The 18,254-nt window shown below is 43.8% G+C and overlaps 1 protein-coding gene across 6 annotated transcripts in view; it reads left to right on the top strand.

The window, feature by feature from the left end:
* Nucleotides 1-18,254, top strand: part of FAM168B (family with sequence similarity 168 member B) — a 33,008-nt gene that overhangs the window by 6,571 nt on the left and 8,183 nt on the right. For 4 of the 6 annotated variants that reach the window (XM_074363419.1, XM_074363421.1, XM_045506810.2 and 1 more), the window contains exons 2-3: nucleotides 740-820; nucleotides 8,380-8,463. In XM_074363419.1, the coding sequence (XP_074219520.1) occupies nucleotides 751-820; nucleotides 8,380-8,463 (154 nt within the window). In that variant the 5' untranslated portion in view covers nucleotides 740-750. The remainder of the gene's footprint in view (nucleotides 1-739; nucleotides 821-8,379; nucleotides 8,464-18,254) is intronic. The other 2 variants (XM_074363422.1, XM_074363423.1) reach the window with 1 other exon arrangement.

Raw genomic sequence — 18,254 nt, 5'->3', positions numbered from 1 at the left:
AGAGAGTTGTGAAGGAAAGTTTACAGCATCCCAGTGGACATCCATTAAGACTTTTGGCATTCCTTTATTGTTCTCTGTTGGCAGCAGCATGAAATGCCTTGTTTTATATTGGACTAGAGAAAGAACTTTTGCTACCTGCTTTTTTTTCTTTTTTAATTGAAGTATAGTTGATTTACAATGTTGTGTTGGTTTCTGGTGTACAGTAAAGTGATTATGTTATACATGTGTATACATTTTCTTTTTTTAACTATTTTAGTATTTTATTAATTATTTAATTACTATTTTTTAATTTTGGTAGGGGAGGGTAATTAGGTTTATTTATTTTTAGAGGAGGTACTGGGGATTGAACCCAGGACCTCATGCATGCTAAGCTTGCACTCTACCACTTGAGCTATACCCTCCCCCCTACATTTACTTTTCCATTGTCAGCTATTGCAAGATATTGAATATGGTTCCCTGTGCTACGCACCTTGTTGTTTAACTTTTTTATATATAGTAGTTTATATCTGCTAATCCCAACCTCCTAATTTACCCCGCCCCCCCCTTCCCCTTTGGTAACCATGAGTTTGTTTTCTATGTCTGTGAGTCTGTTTCTGTTTTGCAAATAAATTCATTTGTGTCATATTTTGGATTCCATATATAAGTGATCTCACACGCTATCTACTCTTTTGAGACTGATGATGGAGAAAAACCTGAGAACAAAGGTGCTTGACTAAATCATTTTTGTTTTCCTTTTTAGTTCTTGAAATCATGAATCCTGTTTATAGCCCGGGATCGTCTGGGGTTCCCTATGCAAATGCCAAAGGAATTGGTTATCCAGGTAAGCAAGGAAAATTTTGTTTCCATCGTTGAACTTTGAACATGTGGTGAATTTCCACGTCACTAGGAATGTTTTCGATGGGCAGACCCAGCTCAACTGGCTTAGATAAGAAAATGTGTTGGTTCATGGAATTGAAAAATCAAGAGCTAGGACTCTCTTTGGTCAAAGCTTGATCTGGTGGCTCCGAGGGTGGGGACCAGGGTCTGGTTTCACTACCTCCCGGGCTCAGCTTCACTTCCCCCGTTTTGCCTCAGTGTTGGTCACAGGTCACACTCCTCCCCATTGTGGTCTGTGTGGTGTTCAGCCCCTCCCTTGACTGTGAGCCTCTGTATCTCCGCTGTGCAGGAAAGCCCCACAGGCTACTTGTTGTCTGTTCAGACCAGCCCTGGGGTTTGTTCTGATGGGACTCAGCTTCCACCCTGGGCCAGGAAGAGGGGGTCTGCTGATTAATTTGGGCCCGAGCCACATTCCCCATCCTTACTGAAGTCCTCTAGTCAGACATGGGCTGTGATGAAGCAGGTGAAGCAAAATTTGGGGGAATGGGAGCTGGTGGTCAAAAACAGCAAGTGGTTGTCCTAATTGGTACTTGAAACGAGGAATAATTATTTGTAATGTGGCAGACTTATTGTGAGTTTTGATAATACGGTGGAAAGTCAGAGATTGCTGCCGCTAAATATGGAAGTGACACAGCCGTGAGCCGATGTACCTGTCCTGGGGCATTTATTTGTCGGTTTTAACAACTGAACCTAAACCTTAGGCTCTTGTAAGGCTGGCAGTTGGAGTGGAACCCCTCATCAATCTGATTCCTCCAGAGGGTGATACTCTCAGTGAAGAGGCAGACTAAGCCATCCATTCACTGGTTCCCCAGGGAAGTTCTCTTTGCTTGGGTTCTGGGGAAGGGAGAAGTCTTTTTGGAGAATTTGTAACCATTCAGGGATGTTTCAGGCTCTACTTTGAATCACTTGAACTTCCCAGGGGGTTCATAGATTGAGAAACTAATATAAAAAATAGTCTCTAGCCCGCATTACACAATGGATCACCTGACAGCAGCCAGTGGAAAACTGCAGGTGTTCTCAGTCCACGTTGCCTGGGTTTCCCACTAAGTTCTCCCTGTTAACAATTCAGAATTATTATAAAACGCTGTGATGTTGTTCGTCACATCTGAGTCACCAGTCATGACAGGCCGCAGGAACATCAAGTGGAAACCACATCACACAAACATGTTTAGAATCGTTGAGATATAAAAGACAGAGTCAGAACGAAAGAAACCAGCTGGAACTTCAGTGGGGGAAAAAAAAGGCAGGTGAACAAAATTCAGGTTAAATTGCAAGTAAAACACTGCTTAAGAGAGGACCAGAATGCAACGTAAAGAAAGGGGGAAAGAGACCAATCAAGAGATGGAGGTGTTAGGATGAGAAGATTTGGGGAGAATTTAAAGCTCCAGAAGGACTAAGTAGAGAGACCAGAAGGAAAGGAGTGAGGGAGTGCTCCAGAATTGATAAATGTAATTTACTGGTCATTAACACCAGTTTAAACAGCGCTAAACAGCTGGAGAGAATCCTGTTGTAGAGCTGGAGCCGGGGAAATAGGCAGATTGCGTTAGCATTACCTGGTGGTCTGTGTAGTAAAACATCGCCTGCCTGTCACACTCCGGTTCTGGGCAAGGCTGTGAGGATACTGAGACACGGCATCAGTTTTATTCCTGTTCTTTGGTTGGTGAGAAGCAGGGATTGACAAACTTATAGGAAGTTCCAGGATAGTGTATATTTTAGACTTTGTGGGCTACACTGTCTCTGTCTTAATTACTCAGCTCTGCTTTTTCAGCACAAAAAGGTGATACTTTCAGTGAAGCTGAAGACAGACAGTGGGCTCCATTTGTCCTGTGGCCTGGTTTGCTGACCTCTGGTCAAGGAAAGTGGGGTCAAACACTTTTTAAGGATTTTTTTGTCTTGAAATTACATTTAAAAGAAAATTTCTATAACTTTTAAGTTGTCTAAAATTTTGTAATTTCTTCTTATTTTTCCATTTCTTTATACCTATCTTGCCTTTTTTTGGTTTTGTTTTTTGTATTTCAGTCTCCTTGACTTTCATTAAACTCTGAATCAGCAAGAGTTCAGGGCAGGAACTAGTAACCACTCTAGGTATTTTGAATGGGACAGAGGTTTAATTAGGGAACTAATTAATCTGCGGAATTTTGAGGTTAGGATAACTTCATTGCCCAAAACTAACAAAACCTTACAAGGAAGGAAAGTGTTTTTATACCATTTTATACTCTCACCAGCAAATGCAGAGGCTTGTCCATAGCTTTCTAAAATTTACATTCGGTGGGGGAAAAGGAACATTTCCCAACAACTTTGTTTTATTTGTAGGAGTGTGGTAACTGGCATCCAGTCAGCCCTTCATAGCTGTGGATTTGGGGTACTGTGTCCTGGAACTGGTACCCCAGGGTACGGAGGGATGGCAGTAATTGGGTTCACATGTACCATCTTACTGTTGTTTTCTAATTGATAGCACCTGGTTTTTGGTTTACTTCTTTTTTTTTGATTAACCAAATATTTTTCATTGAAATTTTCCTTCTGTTAATTTAAACAAATCCTTTTACTATTTTAGTGATGACTTTAAAGGTGACATTTTTTGCCCCCATCTTCTTTTTGTGTGTTGTTTGCATGCCTGAAGACATTACTTTTTTTGTGTGTGTTGTGTGTGCACCCAATGGTATTTTTATTAATGTACAACACATTTATTATTTTCATTGCTTTCTGTATTTATATATTTCTGGGATCATTCTCCTTTTATTGGGACAGGTCTGTTTAGTTTTTCTTTTCTTTTTTAAAATATATTATTTAACTATATTATTTATCTGCTAGCAGTGAATTTGGTTTTTGTTTGTGAAAATGTTTTTATTTTGCTTTCATTTTTGGAGCGTAGTTTTGCTGAATGTATTGGTTTCCTGTAGCTGCTATTATAACCAATTGCCACGAAGTTGGTGGCTTAAAAACCACAGAAATTTCTTCTCTCACAGTTATGGAAGCCAGAAGGCCAAAATCAGGGTGTAAGCAGAGCCTCACACCCCTGGAGGCTCACGGGGAGAGCCCCTCCCTGCCTCTCGAAGCACTCCTTGACGTGCTCCTCGTTTGTGTGTGCTGTACACGGACACTTGGCGTTGCGCTCAGGGCCCCCTGAGTAATCCATGATGGTCTTGTCTCAAGATCCTTAATTTATGTCTGCAAAGACCCTTTTCCCAAGTAGGTAACATTGCAGGTTCCAGGGACTTGATGTGGTATCTTCTGGGGGCCCTTCCCTTTTTGCCTGCCACCCTGAGTGCACACTTTCAGGTGGGCAAGCACTGCCTCTCAGCACTTTAAAGGTCATTTGCATTGTCTTCTGGGGTCTGTCATAATTATGTTTGTGTCTTTGAAGTTAGTATATCCCTTCTCCACACCCCCACCTCCTGCTTCTAAAATACCTTTGTGTTTACTATGAAATGACTGGCTGTGATTTTCTTCGTGTTTATCTTGCCTGGGGCGCACAGAGCTGCTTGACCCTGGGTTGATTTATTCCAGCAATAGCATTTGCTCTTTAAATCCTTTTTTATATCTCTTTCTCTCTTCTCCCCCTGGGACTCCATTTATAAGTATGTTAGACCATTTCACTTTGTCTTGTGTCTTTTGTATCCTTTTTAATATTTTCCATTTTTTTCTCTGAGCTTTTTTTTTTAATGTTTAGGTCATTCCTTTTTTCAAAAAAATTTTGTTGACGTATAGTTGATTTATAATGTGTTAATTTTAGGTGTTCAGTGAGCATTAATATGGGTATTTTGTACTGATCTGCTTTCATTTCACTAATCCTGCTAAATAACTCTGCTCTATTTGCCATAAAACCCATGTATTGAGTTGAATCTTTTCATCTACTCTGCCTTCTGTTTTCTCCAACATTCTACTCACAGTTATTTTAAATACCTTGTAGGCTGACTGTAGTCTCTGGATCACCTGTGGTCTGTTTCTATGATCAATTTATCTTTTTCTTTTGTTTTTCACCGTTACAGTCCTGTCTCTTGCCAAGTCTAGTGTTTTTTTTTTCATTGAATGTAATACGCGGTGTATTAAAAATTAGAGGTGATCCAGTTGAGGTCTTCCTTTGTTAGGCGGATAGCATGTTGCTTGACCTTTTTTTCTCCAGGTTTATTGAGGTATGATTGATAAAAATTGTATATATTTAGGTTATACAATATGTTTTCTTTTTTTAAGGTGTGAGTGATGATTTAACATGTGTATATATTGTGAAATGATTACTGCAGTTGAATATCTCCAGACACCATCCCGTGGGAGATTAGAGTTTCCACATATATTTTGAAGGGAACAAACATGCAGTCATATCATGTTCCCAGGCCAGCTGCATCCGTACATTCTGGTTTCTTCATCACACAAAGGGTAATGGACACTGGGTGAAATAAGGGTGCACACAGGCAGCGTGGTGCTGAGGCTCCCCTCCCCGTCACCGCTTCCACCCCCCAGGTCCTTCACAGGGGTTATCCTCCCCAGCAACTTCTGCTCCCCTAATTCCACCCACTGTCCACTACCCTTTGTGTAACAAAGAAGAAATCAGAGTGTATGGACGTAGCAGGCCTGGGGACATGATATGACTGTATGTTTGTGTCCCTCTGAAATACATGTGGAAATTCCAACCCCCCACGTGATGGTACCTGGAGATCCTCACGCAGGCCGGCTCGTGGGGCGCTGTGGGCCGGCGCGGGCACGGGGAGGCGGCCTCCTTGGGCAGGAGAGGCCCCGGCAGCCCACGCAGCCCTCCCGGCTGAACAGCAGGTTGTCTTCTGCAACAGATGCCGGTGGCGGTGTTCACTTCGCTTTGTCACCTTAATGTATTCTAGGAGTCGTTCCCTGTCAGCTCACAGAGGTTTGCCTTGCCTTCATTTATATCTTACATAATACTGCTGCATAACCCTCCGTCTTGTGGGGTTTCCAGGGTTTTACTCCACCAGTTCTTTGGGTGCATATGTTTGAAGTACTGTGCTGTTCCAGTCATGCTGCAGTTCATGTTGATTGCGTTTGTGGAAATCATCTTCAGGGTGGATTCCCGGAGGTAGGATTGCCAGGTGAGAGTGAAAATGCAGATGTGATTTTGAAGGTACTGCCTTTTCCCCTTCTGTGGGAGTCTGGCTGTGCGGTACTGCACAAGGAGTGTGTGAGACTGTCTTTTCCCCCACAGCCTTGCCAGTAAAGTACATTGTCGGCTTTTGGCTTTTTGCCAGCCTGATGTTAGACGTGGTAGTTGGCAGTTCTGTCTGTTTGTCTGTATTGATTTTTTTTTCTACTGGGTTTTTTTTTTTTAGTTTTAAGGGTTATTTATGTATTAAGTAACCCTTAAAACTAAATAATTTGCAAGCATATCTTTCATAAAAAGCTAAGTCTTTTTAACTTAGCTAATAGTATCCTTTATTGTCCTGAAGGTTTTGTCATCATGAAGTGATCAGTCTCATAAAAGTGGTTAAGGTAGGGGTCACTTCGAATCTCTTGCACAAGGGGAGTCTGGGCAGTGTGAGTTCTGCTTTCCAGCACCCCCTGTGGGCCAGAGTGGTGGAGGAGGCAGTCCATGGTCCTCCCTGAGGGGCATTTTCAGGAGGACAGGACCATGACCAGGAAGATTGATGGGAACAGGAAGGGATGGTGGTTCTTGACCTTGGAACCCTTCAGGTTAGAATTTTTTGGAAGGATCAAGAAACAAAAGATGCTGATGCTACAGCCAAGACCAGTTAAAGCAGAATATTTGTGAGAGTCCTGGGAGGGAATCCCCAGGCTTCCCGTAGGGGTTGTGAGGTCAGGGACCCGAGCTGAGGCCCTGGTCAGGGTGGTGGCAGTGCCAGTGGATTTGGCTGAGAGGCTGAGGGAAGAGAAGGAACAGAGGACATCCTGTTGCTGGTGGTTAATTGTGCTGTTTGAAATACTTGTTCTGTGTGTTTTCTGTTTTGTTTTAGAGCGTGTTAACTCATGGTTAGGATGAAGGTTAGGATAGGAAAGGCCAAGCACATATGAGAGAATGTTCCAGGAGCCCTCAGACACAGGGCAAGCACAGGCGGAGACCACTCCCCCTGAGAAGTTACTGGTAGACTTAACGGGGAGAGAGAAGAGAATGTGGATTTTTGAGGGAATTGTGGCAGAGGCCTGTAGGATGTGATCTAGGTCAGTGGTGTTTCACACTTTTTTCTAAACAATGAAACCTTTGAAAGAAATTCTGAGTGGTTCCCTTGCACCTGAGGGGGAGTTGCGGGCAGACCCCGGAGCCTGCTCGGCCTTCCTCTGCTCCCAGTTGAGGCCTCCAAGACATCGACTGCTCGGGGGCATAGGATACAGGTTGAAGACCACTGTCCTGGCCTTCAGATGGGCATTTTAGGTCTGATTCAAGCTGAATCTGTCCTCGATGTCCAAAATGAGCGAACCTGGTAAGCATTTGACTCCACTCACTGTTCTCTGACCAAGTAGGGCAGACGGGAGAGTGACAGTCCAGGAAGGAGACCCCCGCTGGCCTCTGCTGAGGTACAGGGGGTCACAGGGGGTCGCTTCTGAGAGAGAGGAAAGCAGCTCTGAAGCAGAGGACTTCCGTGTGAGATGGGCGCTGGGTGCTTCCAGGTAGGGCTCCTGCCTGCGAGGGGCCCCAAGCCTGCAGGGCAGCTGGGGCGGGAGGGCGGCCTTGGGAGGTAAGTTCAGGCCTGAGGAGCTCTTGCCTGTGACGTGTCCTTAGTGCTCTGCAGGTGACATCTTGCTCCCAGAGTCTCCTCCATACATTGTCTTTTGAAGACTTCTGTTCTAGTCCAGCTTCATTTACGAGCGAGAGGAGAGGAGAGGAGTGACAGCTTCTCACAACTAGTGTGTGTCAGTAGTGAAGATGGCACCCCGGGTCACCCTCGGGGGCTCTGTGCCCCTGCATGCACAGAGGCTCTGAGGCCCCCTGCCACCTGGGTGGGGCAGGCTGGGCTGCGGCCCGGGGCCGGTACAGGGCCTCGCGGCCAGGATTTTGACTGTCGTATTACTGTCTTATTTGATGTTTCTGCTGTGGTCGTGTGATGTGTGAGTGGTTGTGATTTAGTCTTGTATTCCTCATGTGTAGTGATAAAGATCAGGTTGTTTGCAGGTGGGCTGTGAGGTTGGATTTTTCCCAGTTGATGTGCCTGTGGTACGGGTTAGAGACCCTTTATCACGGGAAGCTCTTAACACTCTTACTACTTTTCCTAAGTAATAAGTCACATGATTAGAATCTAGAATAAAACGGCCAGAAGTATTGGGAGTTTTCTGACTCCAGTTTGGGTGTGGTTCCCCCCCCTTTTTTTTTTTGCATTCTAATTCAGTTTCTGTCAAATTTCAGTTGAAAAAATCTGTAAGCATTTACTCATGGGTGTAAGGGTCTTGGTTGTGATTGTGACCCATCACAGCCCTGGGGAGAGGAGACAGCTGGAGGCGGCGGGAACCACCAGGTATGGGAGCCCTGGGTGTACAGCGTGTTCCTCCTTCAAGTGACGACATCCCCTTGTTCTGTGTTTTCTCCAGCTGGTTTCCCCATGGGCTACGCCACCGCGGCTCCTGCCTACTCCCCCAACATGTACCCTGGAGCGAATCCTACCTTCCAGACAGGTATGCGGGCCGCACGTGCTGGGTGGCTAGAGCGCTTTGTCCGTGTGGCCTGGGGGGAAGGTGGAGGGGGTGGATTTTGAGAAGACTGGATGTAGAATTAGCATTTGGGGCTGAATTGATTTCTTGGTTCATAAGATTAGTCTTCTTGGTAAGTGCAATAAAAGCTTAATCTTTACTGCACAGAAAGCTTTGTGTGTTGTATTTCTGACGCCCTTCCACAACCCATGTCTCCGTCCTAATCACAGTTACAGGTAACAGCTGTGCCAGGTCGCGTATGTATTTATGAGAAACTAAAGATCATCTTGCCGTGTTGGTAGGTACAGTCTCCATGTTGCTGACGTTTTTAGTAATTCAGCGCTTTGATTATGGTTTTAAAAGAAGGTCTTATTTTCTAGGTAAGGTGCGTGAGAATATCCTCAGATTTTAGAAATCAGCGGTACAGTTGGAAGTGAAATTTGTTTGGGTCTGAACCTTGTAAAGATAGTCTGTTTGGTGGGACTTCCCTCTGTGAGCCCGCGTGTTGGTGTTGGCTCATTGCAGGCTTTGTTCACCCAGAAAGGACTCTGTGATTCTGCTACGGCAGCTGAGGGCTCAACCTCGTGGGTCTGCTGGGCTGCTTCTGCGTCCCTGGGAACCCCTGGTCTCACGTGGTTAACTTGACAGGAGAGGAGACGGCAGCAGTGTCCTTCCCCTGAGTTCTTCCAGTTCGGTAATGAGAGAATCCTCCCTTCCTTCCATGAGCCTGCTCTCTGCTCGCTCTCTGACCGCCTTTGCTCGCCCTGAGCCTCTCACCCAGAGGAAGGCCTTCTCGGCTTGGTCTTCCTGCTCCCGTGCTTTCTCCTGGAGTTCCTGATTCTTGCCCTTGCACCTGAGTAACGCTCCCAGAACGAGGTTTCTGGCGACTGTAAGACCCAGGGAAGTCAGCAGCCTGAACTTGAAATCCCCAGCTCTTTCCACATCGGCCTATTCTTTTTGAACACGTTTGGCTTTGTTTTTGCGTGGCTAGTGTTTGTTCTCTTTCTCTCCCAGCCCGACTGAGTACCTGTGCCTGTTGTTAGGGTCTGTTACGGAGTACTCCTCCCTCTGCCTCTTTCTCCATCTTTGCTTCCTGCAGCACCAGATTTGCAGACAAAGCTGATGTGTAGTATCGGGGTGTATACGTTGAGTCTGGCTCTTAAAGCACTTTTGTGGTCCTAACATTGCTTGTATCTTAGTTGTGACGTAGAGAGGGTTCAGAGAGCCGTGTGATGAGCTGTCATGCCTTTTGCTGAAAGATCCCATCACTCAGAATCTGGAATTGGAGGTGGTGTTTGTTTTGTCCTCGTGAATGAGCGCAGTAGGCTGTGCACGCGTGCAACCAGGGTGGCCTGGCCTGTTTTTGGAATCAGAGCAATATATTGCAAAGAGTTTAGGCAGTAGCGTTAGCTAGTTGTGGCTCAAATCCTGACTCACTTCTGAGAAAGTCATTTCATTTTCGGCATTTGTTTAATGAATCAGTGTCTCCCTCAGCTGTGGGGATTCCAGCCCAGGCACAGCCGCACTCCGGGGCACTGAGGCTGCACGCGCAGGCTTCCCCTCTTCTGCCCCTGCTTACAGTCAGGAGTGTCTGGAGCTGAGATGTGCATTGATCACCTGAAATCATCAAGAAAACATTCAGTTCTTTGTAAGCTGTATGTAAGAGGTAATTTAGATATTACATCGGCCTGTATTTTTAGAAGATGTAAATGTCAGTAAGGGTGATGAAGTGGCGTCTGTGGTTGCTGTCTTGCAAGGCTGGGTGGTGGATAAATTGGGGAAACTTTTTTGGGGGACAGTTTGGCAGTACAGCAGAAGGGAACTTAAAAGTGAGAATAATTAGCTATGTAAATATTTATGTACATGTGCAGATCTTGTGAAGTGATGGTTTGATTAAACTGTTGGTTTATTTCAGTGTTTAACTGGTCTTGCTGCTTGTTTATGAAGGATCTTTAATAAGTGAAAACGCTTTATGGTACCATTTTTTTCTTTTTAAACTTAGAATTATGTCCATGAAATAAGCCTCCAGGTTTGTTTAAAAATTAAGCATCCCTTTGTGGCAGCACACAGGAGAGAAGGGTGTTAGAAAATTAGCAGTTTGTGGGGTCATGGGCTCTGTTTCTCTCTCTCCCTTAAAGGTTTACACGCACACAGTTTAAAGATTCCTTCACTCCCTCCCCAGCCCTGTTCCTGTGACCTCGTGAGCATCGTTCCCCGCTGTGAATATGCAGCTACTTTCTTCTGAATCTCCTTGATTTTTTAGACTTCTGTAACCATATCGTTCATTAAATCCTCAGCTCTCCCCACCTCAGGTTTGGGGTCTCTTCCTAGCGTTTTATGCCACATGACGTAGGTGTTCGCGCTTTCTTTCCTCGGTGCCTTATTTCTGAAGCCCTCTCCTCCCTTGGCCGCACTGCCTATGCTCTGGGCCCGACTCTGCAGGTGGTTCTGCTCCGTCATCCCAGGGAGTTCCTTCCTCTTCCTTCCACTCCATCCCTTGTCTCCTTTCTTGTTTCACACTCTGGTTTTAGTGGAGGATTGTTTTCTGTAATCTCCCAGGAGAGTATGGGAGAGTCACTATTTGGAGATATTTGTGTCTGAGAACATTTTCTTATGCACTCACTCATCATTATTAGTTGGTCTGGATATAGAGTTCTAGGCTGGCAGTTATTTCCCCTCAGAATTTTGAGGACATTGCTTAATTGTTTGCCAGTTTCCATTGTTGCTGCCAAGAACGTTGACACCTTTCTGATGCTTGGCTGAGTGAGCTGAGCTTCTCTTTGGTCTCCAGGTTCTGAAATTTCAGGATGTTGTGTTTTGGCGCAGGTCTCTTCCTCCTCACACATACTTTGTTTCTGAATTTCAAATTTTTCTAAATAAATGTCTAATACTTGGAAAATTATTGTATGAAATCTGTGCGGTATGCAGTACTTAGGGGAAAAAATAATCTGATCCAATGTGAAAAGCTTCTGGCACCTCATAATTAGCTCTGAGAGCTGTGGCCTGTGTGAGAGTCCTGCCGGGGAGGGAGTCAGCCTGCCGTGACGCTGACGTGCTGGTGGGAATGGAGGGAAAGAGGCTGTCATTGTGTGTTGTCCGTCTGCATCCACATGAATGGTCCACACAAATGGAGCGAAAATCTGGAAAGCTATTACTGTTTTTGAAAGACCAAGCAATGAACGTATGTGGTTTTGTATTGTGAACGGTTGGCAAATCTAAAAATCACTTCACGAATGCATTGTCTGTTTTGGATACTATGAAATGTGTGTGTACGTGTGTATTTATTTAGGTTTGTAGATTCCTGTTGAGATGCTCTGGTGTGAGACGATGGGTCTAGTGCTATATACAAGAAAAAGGAAGGTGCTGAGCCCGCACTTAGTTTTTAACTGACCGGGAGACACGTCTGCTTTCCTTGAAATTGATTTGTTTTCAGTGTTGGATAGAAAGTGATCTGCTTTATCACACTTGTACAAAAAAATCTTTATCAATATTTGTGCCTATACAAAGATAATTTTCTGGTGAGTATTAGGACATAGCTCACAGTTATGAGAATAAGCAGTAAGATAGTATGTATTAAAAGTCATTGGTATAATTAGTAAAAATAGTGGGTGACTGTTTTTCCAATGTATAGAGAAGCTGAAAAAAATTCACAGTGAACATCTGCATATGGACTGCCAAAATTCCACAGTTAAACTTTTTAGAAGTCAGCTTTTAAAATCAAACATTTTACTTGTATCACATGTATATCCCTCCAACCATCGTTCAGTCCATCATATTTTGATGTGTTCCAAAGTAAGTTGTGCCTCAAAAAACTAAAAATAGACTTACCATATGACCCAGCAATCCCACTCCTGGGCATATGTCCAGAGGGAACTCTAATTCAAAAAGATACATGCACCCCAACATTCATAGCAGCACTATTTACAATAGCCAAGACATGGAAGCAACCTAAGTGTCCATCAACAAGCTGTGGTGTGTTTATACAATGGAATACTACTCAGCAATAAAAAAGAATAAAATAATGCCATTTGCAGCAACAAGGAAAGACCTAGAGATCATTATTCTGAATAAAGTAAGCCAGAAAAAGAAAGAAAAATACCATATGATATCACTCAAATGTGGAATCTAAAAAAAAAAAGGACACTATGAACTCATCTACAAAACAGAAGTAGACTTGCAGACATAGTAAACAATCTTAATGGTTACCAGGGAAGAGGTTGGGAAGGGATAAATTTGGGAGTTTGAGATTTACAAATGGTAGCCAGTATACATAGAAATAGATTTTAAAAAAAATTTCTTGTGTATAGCACAGGGAACTGTGTTCAATATCTTGTAACCTTTAGTGAAAAATATGAAAATGAATACATGTATGTATATATATGCATGACTGGGACATTGTGCTGTATACCAGAAATAGACACATTGTAACTGACTATACTTCAATTAAAAAAAAATTAAGTTGTGGACATCAGTACACATCACCCCATTTACTCCAGTGTGCATATTGTTAATATTTGTTTACAGTTCTTTTTTGGGGTTTATTTTAGGTGAACTTTACATATGTGACATGCACACATCTAAAATTTACCATTCATTGCCTTCTGACAAATGCATGCACGTGGTAGCTTCTTGGAGCCACCTCTTTATCTTCAGCAAAGGGTACAGATGAGGCAGGTGTCGTACAGACAGCTGAGATGATTGAGACCTCGTGCCAGCTGCAGGGATTTCTGCACCAGTAGGTCTCTGGCCTCCGTTAGAAGAAAAGCTCGCTGCCTCAGGTTGGCCTGTCGTTGACTGCAGTCAAGGGCTCTACCTTTTTTCAGAGGAGATGCGGTGGGCTGAAGGAGTGCTTCTCTCTGGAGGGGTGTATGCCTCGCTCTCCCTAACTTTGGTTTCGCACTGTGTTCTTAAAAGCCTGTTCAGGTCGACAGCTTCCATCATCTCTTCAGTCTAAGCTCAGGGCTCTTCGTGCAGTTTGAACTGTGACGCAGTGGTTGTGGACTTTCTTATTAGGAATACTGGTGGGGGGTTTAGAGGTTCCACTTTCTCCCAAATTTTTCTTCAGGTCATGAATGCGTTGCCTTTGTGTTTTCACTTCCTCAAACAGCTTCTCTGTTTTCTTCTCTTTTTGTGAATTCGGTTTATCATATAGAAGAACCGTGACTTTCTGTAGAGCATTGGCTGTGCGTGTGGAACGGCGGCATATATTTACCTTATTTGTCCTTCCAGCCGGTGCCCAGCTGCCAGGTCTCTTTCAGGTTGGATTGCTGAAGAGCCCCGCCTCCCTGGCTTCGGCAAGATGTTATGTCTCTCAGTGGGGTCCCACCCACTTCCCCGTCCCTTCAGCCGGTGCGTGACTCTGGTTTCCAGGGAGATTTTCTGGCTGGCTCTCTCAGTTGTGTGTCACCATCTATAGACATTAGAATTTTTTTCACCATATTTACTATAAAGATTTCCAAATACACAGAAAAATTGAGAGGACAGCGTAGTGAATGCCCACAGCACCCAGCCCCAGCGTCATCAGTTACCATGTTGCCGTATATGCTTTACCTGCCATATAAAGATGAGGGTGTGTTTGTTTTATTGTTTGTTTTTGTTTTCTTGCTGAACCAGTTTAGAGCTGAGCCTTTGTGGCTCCTGTCCTGTGGACTTCAGCGTGGCTCTTTACATAACGTAATGAGGACGTTTTTCTCCTTAGCGAGATACTCATGAGAAACAGTAATTCCCTCACTTTGTTTAACAGATCATATGTAAATTTGCCCGGTTGTCCCAAAAATTAAAAAAAATTGAAAACAGAATCTATTCAAAATTTACGTGTTGAATTTGTTTATAAAGTTGAATTCATTATGTCTTTTGTCTCTTGTAATCCATGACTCGACCTAACCTTTTTTAAACACTTTGAAGGCTTTTAATTATGAGAAATTTCAGGTAGGGATACACACAAGTACACAGCACCATGATGCCCACTCACACATAACTAGCCTTAGCAGTTACCAGCTTATAGCCGATCCGTTTGATCTGTGCTCCAGCCACTTTCCCCTGTAGTATTTTGAAGCTAATCTCAGACATCATCTTCATCAGTTTTTCAGTATTACCTTTAAAAAACAATTTAAAAATACATGCTGTCACACCTGAACAATAACAGTAATTCTTTAGTACTATCGGTATTTATATTTCCACTTGTTTCCTCCTTGTCACGGATGGTTTTTAATTGTTCAGCGAAGAAAGGGGTCCTTGTTGCTATGTTCTTTTTACCCACATGAAACTGACTAGGACCGGAAATTCTGAATGTGATTTTCAAGTTTGAAGTCTAGCACTTGTTCTCAAAATACGCTCATTCTATGAGTATTTTGAATATCTGACAGTTTTATAAAAAGACTAATATCTTTTGATGTGAGTTTAGTGACTCCTGCGAGGATCTGTTTTAATCAGGCCAGCATGGCCACCCTTAGCAGGATTCCCTGGTGAGTTAACCCATCCATGCCACTGCTGCAGTGTTCTGAGAAGTGGGGGGAGGGTGGCTGGGGAGGAGGGAGCTGTCCCGAAAGGTACTTTGCCTTCATCCACAGGCTTCCCTTTTTGAGACAGCCCGGCTCCTGCTTTAGCCAGCCAGGACCAGCTGAGTGCTGCTCTATTGGTGGTCTCTTTCCTTGTGATTTTCCCCCGAAGTCAGCACCTTGTCTACAGGGCTGGCCCCAAGCATGTCGTGTGATGTTGGTGATGAATAGTCACTCTGCTCTGGTGCAGTGCTCCCATCGCTGTGACTTGTCACAAGTATGGCCACCGGGCACCAACGCTTCCTATTCTCTGTTGAAGCCAGTCATTTGTGGGGAAATAGGAGCTGCATCAAGCTTCTCCTGGGAGTATCAAAGCATGGTTAGAAATGGATGACTTTCCTGTTACCTTTTTCTTTATAATTAAAGAAAATATTTTACTACCTTATTGTGGTATAATTGGTGTACAATTAAATGCATGTATTTAAAGCTTTAATTTGATGAGTTTTTTTTAACATGTATATACCCATGACGCCCTCGCTTTCCTTGTCTGTCCCTCTTCTAAGACTCTTTAGACTAGCGCAGCACCCAGGGAGGAGGAGTTTTTACCTGCTCCTGTCTTTAGAGTTGCTTTTCCAAATCCCAGCTGAGAGTCTGTTTACTCTCCTGTCTTTTAGCTTGGCACTGGAATTGAAATTTGGTGTGTGGTTTTACTTACATAACAATTAATGAATTTCAAAATAACGTAGGGAAACGTGGTAAGAATGTGTATTGGTGCAGCCACTGTGGAAAACAGTATGGAGGTCCCTTAAAAAACTAAAAATAGAGCTACCATATGATCCTGCAGTCTCTCTCCTGACTATATATCCAGAAGAGATGAAAACTCTAATTTGAAAATATACGTGCACCCCAGTGTTCATAGCGCAATTTACGGTAGCCAAGACATGGAAACAACCCAAGTGCCCATCAACAGATGATTGGCTTAAAAAGGTGTGGCGTATATATACAATGGAGTATTCCTCAGCCATAAAAAATGCTACCCTTTGCAGCAGTCTGGATGGACCTAGAGATTATCATATTGATGAGGTAGACAAACATTATATACTACTTATATATGGGATCTAAAAAATAATACAAATGAAAATGTATACAAATCAGAAACAGACACAGAAACAAATTTATGGTTACCAAAGGGGAAGGGAGAGGGATAAATTAGGAGTATGGGATTAACAGATACAAACTACTGTACATAAAGTAGATGAACAACAAGGACCTACTCTATAGCACAGGGAACTATCTTGCAATAACCTGTAATGGAAAATAATCTGAGAAAAAACCCCATATGTATTCATATATAGTAGAATCACTTCATTCTCACCCTGAAACTAACACAGTATTGTAAATCTACTATACTTCAATTAAAAAAAAATCCGAAATTTTAAAATATAAAAATAATACTGGGGAACCTAGGAGATTTTCTTTTATGTTTTTCTCCTTAAAACAGAAAGTGGCTGAGCTTGGAAATTACCTGGTAGGGGCAAAGGAGTCCAGGCTCGATGTGGCCAGGTCTGGGTTTGTCTGAGCACTGCTCTTCTGTACAGGACTGTGTGACTTTGGGCTTTAGCACCTGTATCAGCGTCTTCCTCATGAACGCCACAAGGGGCATTCTGGGGAGTAAAGGAGAAAGCATTAAGGTCATAATTAAGGTCTTGGTGAACCCAGGGACACGAGGTGCGTGGCGGCTCTGACTAGGATCTCCAGGACTGACTTGGTCCCTTGGAGGAAAGGGCAGCTTCTTTCTTGTGGTTTAAAAAAAACGTGTATATCCTGGGAGTCATTCATTCTCTTTTTCTCTTTTAAATTAAAAACAAAATACACGTACATTGCTAAACACAGTCCAGTAAAGTGGTTTAAAATTTCTAACGTTTAATTTTTTTAGTACTCAGTTCATTTTTAAATTTGAGGTATAATTTATGCAGAAGACCCACATATTAATGTTGAGTTGGATGGATTTTGACAGTTGTCACACACATGTTGCCACCACCTGTAACACAAAAGCGAGCACTTCCATTGTCCCAGGCTTTCCTTCCGCCCTCTCCAAGCCGTCACTCCCGCTACCCCAGATTTCCGTCACCACAGCTGGCTTTACTTGTGAGGGGCTGAAGATGAGCTCCTGCGGTGTGTGCTCTGTGTCCGGGCCTGGTCTGAGATTCATCCAGGTTTTTTCCTTTTTACTGAGTAGTATTTATACGGATGTGTCATGATTTACCCGTTTTCCTGTTGATAAAGATTTGAATTATTTCCCATTTTTTGGCTCTTATGAATAAGACTGGTGAACGTTTTTTACAGGTCTGATTGTGGGCACCTGTTTTCATTCTTCTAGGGACAATATCTAGGAATGAATGGTTGGGCCCTGTGGGAAGTGCATCTGCAGATTTATGGAAGCTGGACTGTTCCACGGGCCCCTCACGTGAGCGCACCTCCGTGTCAGCAGTGGTAGTGAATGACAAGTGATTTCTCAGACTTTTTTAGGAGGCAGTTTTATTGAGGTATAATTTACATACAAGTCATTCTTACAAGTGGAGTTGGCTGTGTTTAGCCCGATGTGCACAGATGAGTGGCAGTGCCACCATCAGGTAACTCCATTCCCCCTAGTGGTACCCTCCCGCCCGCTGGCCCCCCGGCACCCCTGGCTGGTTTCCTGCCACTGTAGATGAGGTCGGTCTTTCCTGGAGCTTCATACCGGTGGACCTAGCCTTGTTACTGTGTCTGACTTCTTTCGCATGTTGTATTTTTTTGAGATTTTCCCCATGTTATATGTATTTGCAGTTCTGACCTTTGGTTGTTGAGCAGTATTTTGTTGCGTGGATGTACCACAGTTTGCTGGTGGACATTTAGTCATTATGAGTAAAGCTGCTGTGAACATACATTTCAGAGACCCTCCCTCTCCCTCCCCAGAGAATAAACTGTTCTCGCTTGGGATGGGGGTCAGGAAGGGGAGCCGAGTGCCTTACCGCTCACCAGACAGCCTCTCAGCCGCTCCTTCAGGTCAGAGCCCTTCCTCAGCTCCTGGAAACAAGCGCTGCCAGTCTCCACGTCCCGGGGAGGGCTTTCCTGCCGTCAGGCTGCTGCTTGGCCCTCTTCACTGCTGGCTGAGAGCATAGCTGTTTTGAGTCTGCTCAGTCACTTTCCAGTTCTGCTTTTAGGTTCCAAAATGTTCTTCTGTCTTGATCTGTGTGGCTTTGTATCTTTTTACTATATTAATCTGCTTTATTGTCATTT

The sequence above is a fragment of the Camelus bactrianus genome, chromosome 5 (genome assembly GCF_048773025.1).
Source record: "Camelus bactrianus isolate YW-2024 breed Bactrian camel chromosome 5, ASM4877302v1, whole genome shotgun sequence".
Taxonomy (NCBI): Eukaryota; Metazoa; Chordata; class Mammalia; order Artiodactyla; family Camelidae; genus Camelus; species Camelus bactrianus.
This window is presented reverse-complemented; position numbering and strand designations above follow the sequence as displayed.